The sequence below is a fragment of the Culex pipiens genome, chromosome 2 (assembly GCF_016801865.2).
Source record: "Culex pipiens pallens isolate TS chromosome 2, TS_CPP_V2, whole genome shotgun sequence".
Classification (NCBI taxonomy): domain Eukaryota; kingdom Metazoa; phylum Arthropoda; class Insecta; order Diptera; family Culicidae; genus Culex; species Culex pipiens.
This window is the reverse complement of record NC_068938.1, coordinates 73123692-73136046: the sequence shown is the minus strand read 5'-3', so window position 1 is coordinate 73136046 and position 12355 is coordinate 73123692. Positions and strand designations below refer to the sequence as shown.

Here is a 12355-nt window from a genome sequence, read left to right as displayed (position 1 = left end):
CTATCAAGTTTGATTGGTTTTGTGTTAGCACTACTACTTTATGAGCTTAGCATAGATTTGAAATCGCGATTTATGGATCCACAAAAGTCACAAAACAATCACAAAACAACAAATGAGAATTAACTTGATCAAGACGGTATGATTTTTCTAAATCACACGTTTGCTGTTGACAATAAAATCACGATTTACTTACTACCTTTACGACTAAGCATTTCAAGTAATAGAATGTTTTACACAAGTTTTGATCATCTATTCATAACATTTATTCTTAGTTAGGCAGTTCAGTTAGGTATTTCTATCACTTAATTTAAAACATTTTACGATAAATAAATATTAAAACTAGCACAGATCCACTAATTCTCGAAAGTCGATCGGAATACTTGCTTCGTTGTTATTCACTAATCCTCCATCAATGCCTATGTTTCATCAACTTCACTTTGTTACTATTGGTCACCCTTTTCCTCTTGGCTTCCACATACATTGGCTTCTCAATGTACACCGGATACGGGCTGGGCACGTGCACCGGGTACGGTTTGGGCACCTCTACGGCCACTTTGTGAAACACGGGAACTTCGATCGGCAACGGGTACGGAAAGGGACGATCCACCTGCACCGGGATCGGTTTCTCGACGTAGATGGGGATTTTCCGCTCGACCACGATCGGAATCTTCTTCTGGACCGCAACGGGGAACGGGATCTGCACCGGGACGGCCACGTGGCGCTCGATCTTGATTGGGTAGGGCACGGGGATGTTCTTCGTGATGGTGACCTCCTTGAAGAGCTTGTTGCCGTACTGGTGGTGGGCTTCCGAATGGTGGGTATCGAATAGGTGGGACGATTCCAGCTGTTCACTGGCGCCATGTGGCAGCTCCCGTTTGCTGTTTTTTGACGGGTTAGCCACGGGTTGCGACGCTTGTTTGACCATCACAGCGGAACTCCAACCGAGAACCAGTAGCAGCAGTACCAGTTCCTGCTGGAAAGAAGGAAGCAAAGAAAGTATAAATTTAACATCTTTTATCAAAAGGGGGAAGTGTTGTCCCGTGTTACCTTCATGTCGTTGGGTTGTTCCGTGCGATTGTTGCGGCTGCGATTGTTTCAACGCTTCAAGGTGAAATGGATGTTGACCAACATTTGCGTGTTGTATTTATACACTATAACGAAAGGGGTTTTTGCCTCTGTTCATGTTTGGGTCCGAACATTTCACTGCTGCGCCCCGATACTAGGAACGTTTTTAATTTATAATGGTTTTCCAATACTGACCTCGTGTGCGAGGCACAAGCCACTTAAAAGCACTCCTAGTAACTATGGCAGTGTTGCCAGCTTGAAAAGTTTGCTCTAGACGAAACTAGATTTAGCACATAATTCAAGTAAATGTTTTTCAAACTATCTTAGCACAAGAAAAATTCAAATTTTCAAAATACTTCTGGCAACACTGCCATTAAGTTGGTGTACAAATGAGCCATTAGTGCGCTGTCAGACAAACGCTAAGGTGCATCATCATGCGTGTGCAGCATGGAAAAAGTAAAAACCACTATCCAAAAGACACCACCACCAGTAAAAGCCGGCACCGAACTGACTCTGAACAGCACAGAGTCAGCTAAGCTCACGCGCTGCAGGGCGGTTGGCCAAACTCAACAAACCAAGCTGTAATCAGCACTAGAACCACTAATCATCAACCAGGTTGGTTGTTTTTCAAATAGTTTAATTTTATGCGTTTATTTAATTTTGATTTTCAAGTACTTCCTGAGTTACTACTACTCACTGGATGAGAGATAATTTCAAATTGAACAAGTATGGGATGTCAAATTTCGCAATTCGAATACATGAGCCAATTAATTTACGGCAATCGATTCAATCTTCTAAATGCTATAGGTCAAACCGGATCTACTTGGAGAATCCCAGATCCCCCCTCCCCCCCAAACCACTTATGTTTATATATTCAAATTTATTGTAATTGTCTGCTCTACAACTTTGTAGAACATTGTTACACTTCAAAAAGTAACCCTAAAAAGTTAGGAAAAAACACAAAATTTAAAAATGAAAAAAAAAATGTTTAAAATTAAAAATGACTCTTTTGGGTTAAAAAAATTAAATTTCCTTAAAATGGCATGTTTACAATTAAGTAACGGAAAATGGCCGAGTTTTTCAATGAAAAATACGTTTTTTTCGAAATTTGGCGTGCACCATCAAATCGGGCGTCCAATTTTACATGCACGTCCCTTTGACACCAAATTTCTATCTCATCACCGTTTCAGCACATACGTGGAACTCCGTATAAATTCTCTCTCAAAAAGTGGGCCCGGAAAGATTTGTCTAGTGGTATAATAAGGATTTTGTCCACGACATTGTCATGGCATCCTTTGACCAAAGAAATTTCACTATACCAGATAGACAGAAGCCAAACGTAAACAATTAAGCTCTGCTTACGGATGCGAAAAATTGTATTATTTTATCGCAGCTGAGAGGTATTTTCAACTAAAACATTTCAGCAAGTAATATTACTGAAATCTTACTGTAGAAGCTTCCTTTAAGCACATAGGAAAAGTTGCTGACCCCGTCAAGCTGCTTGAAGAAACACGACTGTCTGTAGTACAAGTCCAATGACCAATCACCAAAAACATTAGCAGCAACTCCACAAATTTTGTTAGATTTATACTTGCGTGAAACCAATATGGAAAACTTATAAGTAGGTTAATAAACTTAAATAATTTGAACGGGATTATTTCTTAAGAAATTTAAGGATTATTCCATTTCCAACCATTTTTTATTTATTTTGTCAACCGTTTTGATTGACTGTCCCAGTTTCATCCATGGATTACTTTGATTGTGTTTTGACAGGTTTATACCAGGGTTTCACCGGGCAGCAATATACGAGGGGTATAGATTTTGAAATCTTAATGTTTTACACAGTTTGAAACCCCTCGATCCCATCTGGCAGAAAATCTTGTCTAATTGTTGCAGCTCTCCACCGCTAGAGGCAGGACCGTACGATTCTCTCTTTTTGAAATTAAGTTCCACCTATGTGACGTTATGCTAAATTTCCAACGCACCCTAAATGGTAATTCCAACTTGCCCAAAATCAGCTATGATAATCCTGACCGGAAGCCGTTGAGCGAAAGCCAGGTCCGAAACGGTGACGGTATACTTATTCCGGCCAAATCACGCCATAGCCAATATCGTTAACCGGCTTTCGGACCGTGTCAGTAACTAGTTTCCGAAAATCGTCTGTGTAGGATTTACCGTATGTGGGAGTGTGTGTGTGTAAAATTGTAACCAATAACGATTAACATTTATTGCAATATTTTTGGGAGCCGCAACCGCTTCCTAAATTAAGTTATAGTTTATTGCACGGAATAATGGCAGTTTCAATAACAATCCGGCGATCGATAATTAATGCTGACCGAATTGTGCATGCAAATGTGCGCCATGAATTAAATTAGGGACATATTTTGCGATTAGACTAAAGCCTAACTAAAGTGCCTCTGTGTTGGTGCGCGTGGGTGTGTGCGAGTGTGTTTGAGCGGTGGGAAACTATTTCTATTAAACAAAAGTAGCATTTTGGGGCCAGGAAACAAGCATGTGCAGAGCTTACCGGCGAGAGGGGACGAGACGATTATCATTTTATGAGCCGATTTGCTGAAATTTCTGTTTAATGCAAACTATCTAATCTAATCCGTATGTTCGGTGCAACAAAAGCAGACGGTGCAGTCAAATTCCTGGAGGTTGCTCGCATCAGAGCCAATCTGCTGAAGGGGGAATTTGGTGATGTACGAATTTCATAATCAGAAATAGTTTTACCCAAGTTTTATCACTAATTTAGAGTCAAAATATTCAGCATAACACAACGTATAGGTTAAGTTTTCTTCAATTAATTTCTTTTGGGTGGAAGAACAAGACCATAGCGCATTACTTTAAGACAATTAACAGTATATTTTCAAGCCATGTTAGGTTGAACCCAAAATAGACAAAATATATCAATATATATTCAAAAAAATTATGATCATCAAAAGCATTGGAAAGAAAAACTTTTCAAATTTTAGATAATATCAAGGTTTCAAGATTTATATTTCATATACTTTCTCGTTGGGAGCAGATGGGAATCGAACCCAGGACCATTCGCTTACAAAGCGAACACCGTGACCAGTCAGCCACGGCCGCTCCTTAGCCATTTTGCATCATTAGTTTGTCAAATTTTCCACACATTTTTTTTCAGCTGTCCATACAAAAATGATGTATGAAAATTCAAAAATCTGTACCTTTTGAAGGAATTTATTGATCGATATGGTGTCTTCGGCAAAGTTGTAGGTATGGATACGGACTACACTGGAAAAAATGATACACGGTAAAAATGGTAATTTTTAATTTAAAAAACTTTTTAAAACTTGATTTGCAAAAACCAATACTTTTATTTTTTTATGTTTAACATTCCAACGCTCAAGGCTCCAAAAAAGTTGGAACGGTAACTTCAACTCAATGGTTCTCGGGCATAACTCAACCAATCAAGATGATTCTTCTTTCCAGTGATTTGTTAGGATGTCTAGATGTTTCTAGACCTTTGCAGAACTTAATTTGATCAAATCTGTAATTTTTGCGATCAAAAACATCGTTCCAACTTTTTTTTTTCGCGTGTAAAAAAAAATTCGCTGAAAATTCCGCGGAGGCAATCGTTTAAAAAAAGTTGGAACGATGTTTTCGGTCGCAGAAATTACAGATTTGTTCAAATCAAGTTCTGCAAAATTTTAGGATCATCTAGATATTCTTACAAATCACTGGGAACAAGAATCGTCCCGATTGGTTGAGTTATGCCCGAGAACGGGCGTGTTGAAGTTACCGTTCCAACTTTTTTTGGGAGGCTTGGGCGTCCGTGTAAGTTGGACATGCGTTGGGCGTTCCAGTGTTAAGGGGACATCAAATACCAACTTTTCACAAATTTCCAGAATGGACAAAAAATCTTTGACCGAGTTATGAATTTTCAAAAAATCGAAATATTGGTCGCAAAAATTTTTCAACTTTAGTTTTCGATGTAAAATCAAATTTGAAATCAAAAAGTACTCAAGTGAAATTTTAATAAAGTGCATCGTTTTCAAGTTAAATTCATTTTTAGGTGACTGTTTCGAAAATAGTCGCAGTTTTTCATTTTTTTAAATTAGTGCACATATTTGCTCCCACTTGATTATTTTTTTTAACTTGAGAAAATTCTCTATATTTTGCTTTTTTGAACTTTGTTGATTCGACCCTTTGTTGCTGAGATATTGCCATGTATAGATTAAAAAACAGGAAAATTGATGTTTTCTAAGTCTTATCCAAAAAACCCACAATTTACTGATGTCGATATCTCAGCAACTAATGATCCGATTTACAATGTCAAAATATGAAATATTCATGAAATTTTCTGGTCTTTCTGAAAACAAAATTTATTTATTTTACAATCAAGACTAACATTTCAAAAGGGCGTGCTTTTTTGTTGTTCACTTTTATTTCAATATTAAGATAATAAATTAATAAAACGTCGAAATCTACAAAATAACTTAAGTGGCCGTAACTCGAGACAGGGTTGCCAGATCTTCAATGGTTTAAGCTTGTTGGAAAGGTCTTTTGATGACCTAACCAACGATGGGTCGGATGATGGATCTGGACATAGTTTACATGCATTTAAGTGAGATCCGGTATCAAAAAATTACATAAATATCACTTAAGTGGTCATAACTTGAGACAGGTTTGCCAGATCTTCAATGTTTTGGACTCGTTGGAAAGGTCTTTTGATTACCTATCCAACGAGGGGTTGGATGATGGATCCGGACATAGTTAACATGCATTTAAGTGAGATCCGATTCGCAACTCTGACACTTTTTATACGTAACTTTGGAACTACTTATCGGATCTTCAAACAATTCAATAGTGCAGTATGGGGCACCAAACCGGATCGAATGCAACTTGTTTGACTCAAATCGGATCAGCCAGTGCCGAGAAAACTTGGCAAGAATTTCGAGCACCAAGGTGAATACGCACACACATACACACACACACACACACACACACACACACACACACACACACACACACAGACATTTGTTCAGTTTTCGATTCTGAGTCGATATGTATACATGAAGGTGGGTCTACGACGTTTTTATACAAAGTTTAGAGCAGGATTATAGCCTTACCTCAGTGAGGAGAGCAAAAATCATTTGGTAGTTCAATTTGATATTTTTTCGCCTCCAAAAAGGATTATTCAAAACTCAAACATATCATTCTTGTATTGTGAGGAATCAAGAGTTGAATTTGGCCATTTTCTGGGGATTCCCAGGACCCAGAAGTTTTTTTACTATGTCAATAGTGCCATAAATTTAAAATGAAAAGTAATAAATTTGTTTCTTTTCAATGATTTCAGTTATAATTAATTCATACTAATTCTATGAAACAGAACACCTATTGATTTTTTATTTTGAATCTGCATATACAAAATGGTTTATTGAGCTTTTAAAGACTCGAAATTGAAGTTTAAAATATTTACGAATCTTAATTAGCACTGACTGATTTTTAAAAGTTGCACAAACTTGATATTAGATTTTTGTTAATAAAACTAATATAGCTAATATAGAATTTCCCAGTATCGGAAATTTTGCAATGTGATAAACTACAACCCAAAAAAACAAATTAAACTGTTATTTTTTGTAATTTTAGGTTCAACTATAAATATTTATTGAAGAAATATTTACAGTTATCAGGAAAACCCAAATGTTCACAAAAAAACCTATATTATGAAGATTGCTATGCTCAAGAGAAGATATGAAAATTGAACTAGAGATTTTTTGAAAAGGTCCTATAATCCAAATTTGAAAAAAACATTTGATTTCATTTCTTGGGTGTAACTGCTTAATATTTATTAAAGTAAATTTTGGGGTCCACATTTTTTTGGTGTCTCTCAATTCGTCGCCGTAGTGCTTACTTGTCGTACGTGCATTTTGGGCCAAATTGAGTTAAGAATGCCATTTTGTGCAGCTCACAATCTCATCTTTTGACCTTCACAGATCCTCAAAATTCGATTTCAATCCTGAGATATTCAATGAAAACCAAAAAAGCTCCGAAATTTTTTGTCACTTTTCATTAAAAATAGTTTCAATCTTGTCGTGCTATCTTGACACTCCCTGAAAATTGATGTAAGTGCGACAAAGGGCAAAGGGATTTCAGGTCAGAACGCGTTTGACGCACGTACAAGTTAGACTACCGTAAATATTTGTAATTATAACTCGGGACTCCAGCAACCAACTTCAACCAAACTTCGGGACAATGCACAGAATGGTCAACCAAACAAAACGTGTTTGTTATTGTTTACATTGCGTGCTTTCGTTTTTGTTTATTCAATGTCAAACATTAAAACGCGTTTTTCTCGGAACGTCGAAATGGCGGGTGCGACAACATAGCACGACGTCGTCGAATTATAGTACTGGAATTTTTGACAAGTTAAAAATCACACTTTCTGAATAAGATTAGAGAAGCATTGGTTTATTCGATCTTGAACATCGAACATTAAACATTCAATATTCTAAATAATTTAGATTTTTTTAATTTTTTTCTGATAAGTTTATGCAATTTTCCTTAGATATTTATAAGTTTAAAATTTCCCGGGAGTCTCGACCGAATTTTCCGGGAATCGAGAGGTCCAAAAAAGGTCGATTTCCCGGGAATTTCCGCTCGTCACCCTCTTATTGTGAAGCTTCAAACTTCAAATAAAAAAGTTATTTTTATAGTGGTTAAGTTTTCTAAAGCTATAAAAACAACAACAACAACATACAAAAATTACTTTATGTTGATTATAACTTTATTCAAAATTAGATTTACAGTAATTTTCCGTTTTATCTATATTAGATTTGAGATCATCCAAAAACCATATGGACACTTTTTAAATTATCAGCCCCTTCCCCCCCCCCCGCTCCCCTCGAGGACAACATCCACACAAAACAAATCATTTTTATAAAAAAATCAATTTCATAAAAATCCAATCTTGACGAAATAAACTTTGAAAAATATTTGCAACGGCTTTTATAAAAAAAAGTTCATTACACTTCTCATCAATACTTAAAACTTTACCAGAGTCACCAATTTGATTCAGGTTTATAACTTAAACTTGAACAGAGTTATAACTTTAACTAATAAATGACCGTATAGTAAGCACATTGTCAATGTAGATGAAAAAAAAAACCATGGCCTCTGTAAATCCCAAATCCAGAGTGCTATCTTTTCACACCATTCCCAGTGGATTTCGATCCAAAATTTAGTGTCCACCCAAGACCAAGATCACATACACAGTGTCCCACAAAACACACCGCAGCACAGCACCGCAAAATTCGTGTAGCAATAGATAAATTTCCCAAAGGCAGCCTTCCACCCTAAGAGAGGTGAGTGTGTGTCTGTGTGTGTGCATCCCCTTTTTCTCCGTCTGACGGGTTGGTCATAACTTGCTGCAACAGTATGATGGTAGTGCTTAATGAAGTTGAAATGTGTTAATTTGGAAAACTTTGTCCCTGTGCTTTCACCCGCTTGGAATCGAAAAAGATCGAAAGTGGTTCACCACCAACGAACGTGCATATCGTTGTAAGTGTGACTGTACGTGTGCTCTGCTGTAAGTGTGTCCCAGAGCTCCCACTCGTATGTGGGTGTGTGTGCACTGATACAGATATGGTTATGGGTTGACACCCTGGATGCACCACACCGGCTGCCAACTTTTCCACTTTTCTTAGCAAAATTTTGCATTTTAAAACGAAATCCAGTTTTCTTGGGAGGACGTGGAATGGGGTGTGAATTGAAATACAGTGCGCACGGGATCTGCCGGGGACAGACGACATGCCACATGGTTTCGCCTCAAAGGTGGTGCAGATTTGTGAAATGCTGTGCTGCTGATGCTGCAACTGCGCTCTGACGTTCGTTTGAACTCATATTTTAGCAGCAGCAAATTACATGCTTTCAACGGCATCGGAGATCCTGAAAAGTTGTGTCACAGTTTCAAATGAGATTTTTTGTATGTTTTTCACTGACGGTTGTGGTTACTTGAAAAAATGGTTAATCTTACTAAAGTATGGGCTAGTTTTGGTCCAAGTTATATTTTCACTAGAGGTGGGCAAAAAAAGAGCGAGCCGCTCAAAGAGCCGGTTCACTAAAAAGAGCGAACGAACCGTGGCTCAGAAAAAAAGAACCGCGGTTCTTTTTAAACTTCGGTCTTTTGAAAGAACCTTTTCAAGATGGCATGATTTATGTTAAAAATATAATTTATTGAATTTCAAATAAAAAAAAATAAATTTGTTTTTGAAAATTGAAAATGCAATTTCAAATATTTCAATGCTAATAAAAATTTATCTCAAAAGTAAATGATTGTCTAAACAAAATGAAAAAAAAAATCATTGTACAACTGATTGTACACTAAAGTATTACCAGAATACGAATTTGAGCATTTCAAATTGCATAATTTGTAAAATATTACCAAAAATCTACTGAATAGTTTAGAGATTAAACCTTTTGTCCGATTAAACTTTAGCGTTTATAGACTTTATCGATTAAATCAGAATGTAGAAAAGAGTTCACAGAACTTTTTCTTCAAATAAAACATCAGCAATAGTTCAATTCTTGCAGAAATAAACGCAATGAAAACAATTTTTCCAGCATCCTAGATTTAAGTTTGGATGCCATTCAATTATTCGAATGTTTAGGTTCGAGTAGAAATCATGAAAAAGAGACCACCAAGACCTATGGTTTCCAAGGGCATCTTCTCGTTTTCAGTTTTAATTTGTTTTATCAAATAATTTATAAAAGTCCAATGTGAAATAACTTATAAAATCACACGATTCTTTAAAAAAACCCTTTTTATCCAAACTTTGAAAAAGAGCGAAAGAGCCGTTCAAAAGAGCGGCTCTTTTTAATGAGCGAACAAAAATGAGCGGCTCCTAAAAAAGAGCGGTTTTGCCCACCTCTAATTTTTACCAATTTCCATCAATACCTATCCCTTTTTATTGGCAAAAAAGACAGAATGTTAAACTTTCAACCAACTGAAGGTCTCATATGAAATAAAAAAAATGATGTAAGTTTTTATTCGCCAGACAATAAATACTTCTTGAGCCAATATAATTCAATTCAACCACAAACTCAAAAACCCCTCGATTTAAGTTGGTCGTTGAACACATCTTTTCCCGCTTCCTTCCATTAATCACAATAATCGCCTTCTCACCTAATGTCACCACGTGGTCGCGCTATCGCGGGGTGGGAAATCTTCCCCCCTCTGGATGCCAGAGGCCACAAAGATAAATATTTTCAAAATTATTTCTCTCACCATGGATATAACTCTCAATTACATCCTCACAACGGATACGGCTGAAAAGAACTTGGGGTCTGGGGATGGAGGCTGGAGGAGTGGTCCGGGATTTCCGATTTCCCACCAAACTCCCTCCAGAGTTCGAACAGCACCGAAAGAAGTCGGAAAATGACGACTGTGACAGTGGCGATAAAGAATGATCTGGCGCTCGGGGAATTTCCTCAGTTTTCTTGCGGAATCTGGGAGGAAAACTGCTTCAAGTTTCCATCTTTGCCGTACGAGCGTGTATGTGCTGGATATAATCGAGTAGTGGAGAGACAATCGTAAAATGTAAGTCATGAGGAAGAGGGAAAAAAATCAAGAAGGATTTCGTGTAAGTTCTGTACCCTCCCACCGCCATCCACGTATCGATTCCTCAAAGGTCCCACGTGGGCGAGAACGAGCGCTGGATGACATCGACTGAGAAATGTGACTCCATATTCCTGGTTATTGGAGAATTTATAGCGGAAAGTTTGAAATCCTTCCTGGGTCTTACCGATGAATACAGTCGTTAGTCGTTCTTTTACTTTATGCTGTCATTCGTTGTCGCGAGAAAAACTATTTCGCACTATCAACTTTAATATTCCGTCCGAATAAATCATACGAGGGTGTTTGGTTGGGCGAGCACCGGTGAAAAGTTTTAAGCCTAACCTTAGTTGTGTAATTTATGTTTAGAAAGAATGGGGGAAACTGTAATACAGTGGATTAGAATGTGGGGCATGTATAAACTGAGACCAAAATATTGATATTGATTAATTTAAAAGTTTTTTGTCGAACTTGAGAGAGAGTGAAATGTGGATGATAAGATGTAGATTGTTTTAAGAGCTTGTCCACGAACAGGGCAACGCCTTTGTATGGGACGTCGTTCAGACCTCCCCAATCTGCCTGAAATTTACAGGGGTTGTTTGTACATACAAAACTAGTATCTGGCCAAAATATGAGTACCATCCAGATATCAACTCGATTCGACCTGCAGCTTTTAGGGGACATCTGGGACTACCATCTGAGACTGATAACGCTCTTGGTAAGGCAGTTTAATACATAATATACACAGAAAAAAAAATCATGGTGATATAACATCTGGAAAGGGGTACATCTTTTATGTCAGAAAAAATGTGTAATTTTATCTCTGAAAATGTGTAATTTTACCACTTTTCTGTTGTTGGTCTTTTGAGTTGAGTTGGAGAATTTGAACGGTGTGCGTCGCGGTCCTCGCGCAGGATTTTCGTTGCCGTTTCCGTCTTTGTTGTCCCCCCGATTGTGTGTGTATTTCGATCCGGGCGGTTTCGGGATGTTTGACAGTTGAGTTGGAGAATTTGAACGGTGTGCGTCGCGGTCCTCGCGCAGGATTTTCGTTGCCGTTTCCGTCTTTGTTGTCGCCCCGATTGTGCGTGTATTTCGATCCGGGCGGTTTCGGGATGTTTGACAGTTGAGTTGGAGAATTTGAACGGTGTGCGTCGCGGTCCTCGCGCAGGATTTTCGTTGCCGTTTCCGTCTTTGTTGTCCCCCCGATTGTGTGTGTATTTCGATCCGGGCGGTTTCGGGATGTTTGACAGTTGAGTTGGAGAATTTGAACGGTGTGCGTCGCGGTCCTCGCGCAGGATTTTCGTTGCCGTTTCCGTCTTTGTTGTCGCCCCGATTGTGCGTGTATTTCGATCCGGGCGGTTTCGGGATGTTTGACAGTTGAGTCGGAGAATTTGAACGGTGTGCGTCGCGGTCCTCGCGCAGGATTTTCGTTGCCGTTTCCGTCTTTGTTGTCGCCCCGATTGTGCGTGTATTTCGATCCGGGCGGTTTCGGGATGTTTGACAGTTGAGTTGGAGAATTTGAACGGTGTGCGTCGCGGTCCTCGCGCAGGATTTTCGTTGCCGTTTCCGTCTTTGTTGTCCCCCCGATTGTGTGTGTATTTCGATCCGGGCGGTTTCGGGATGTTTGACAGTTGAGTTGGAGAATTTGAACGGTGTGCGTCGCGGTCCTCGCGCAGGATTTTCGTTGCCGTTTCCGTCTTTGTTGTCCCC

The 12355-nt window shown here is 38.4% G+C and overlaps 1 protein-coding gene across 2 annotated transcripts; it reads right to left on the bottom strand.

Moving 5' to 3' along the window:
• Nucleotides 1–277: 277 nt before the first annotated feature.
• Nucleotides 278–1197, bottom strand: LOC120423282 (mantle protein-like). 2 transcript variants are annotated; one of them, XM_039587050.2, is made up of 2 exons: nt 1048–1197; nt 278–973 (listed from the first exon to the last, which is right to left on the bottom strand). In XM_039587050.2, exons 1-2 carry the CDS (start codon nt 1051–1053, stop codon nt 410–412), a joined length of 570 nt encoding a protein of 189 aa, XP_039442984.1. In that variant the 5' UTR covers nt 1054–1197; the 3' UTR covers nt 278–409. The 2 variants fall into 2 exon arrangements, with proteins under 2 accessions (XP_039442984.1, XP_039442990.1); XM_039587056.2 differs by having other exon boundaries at nt 278–970.
• Between the last annotated feature and the right edge of the window lie 11158 nt (nt 1198–12355).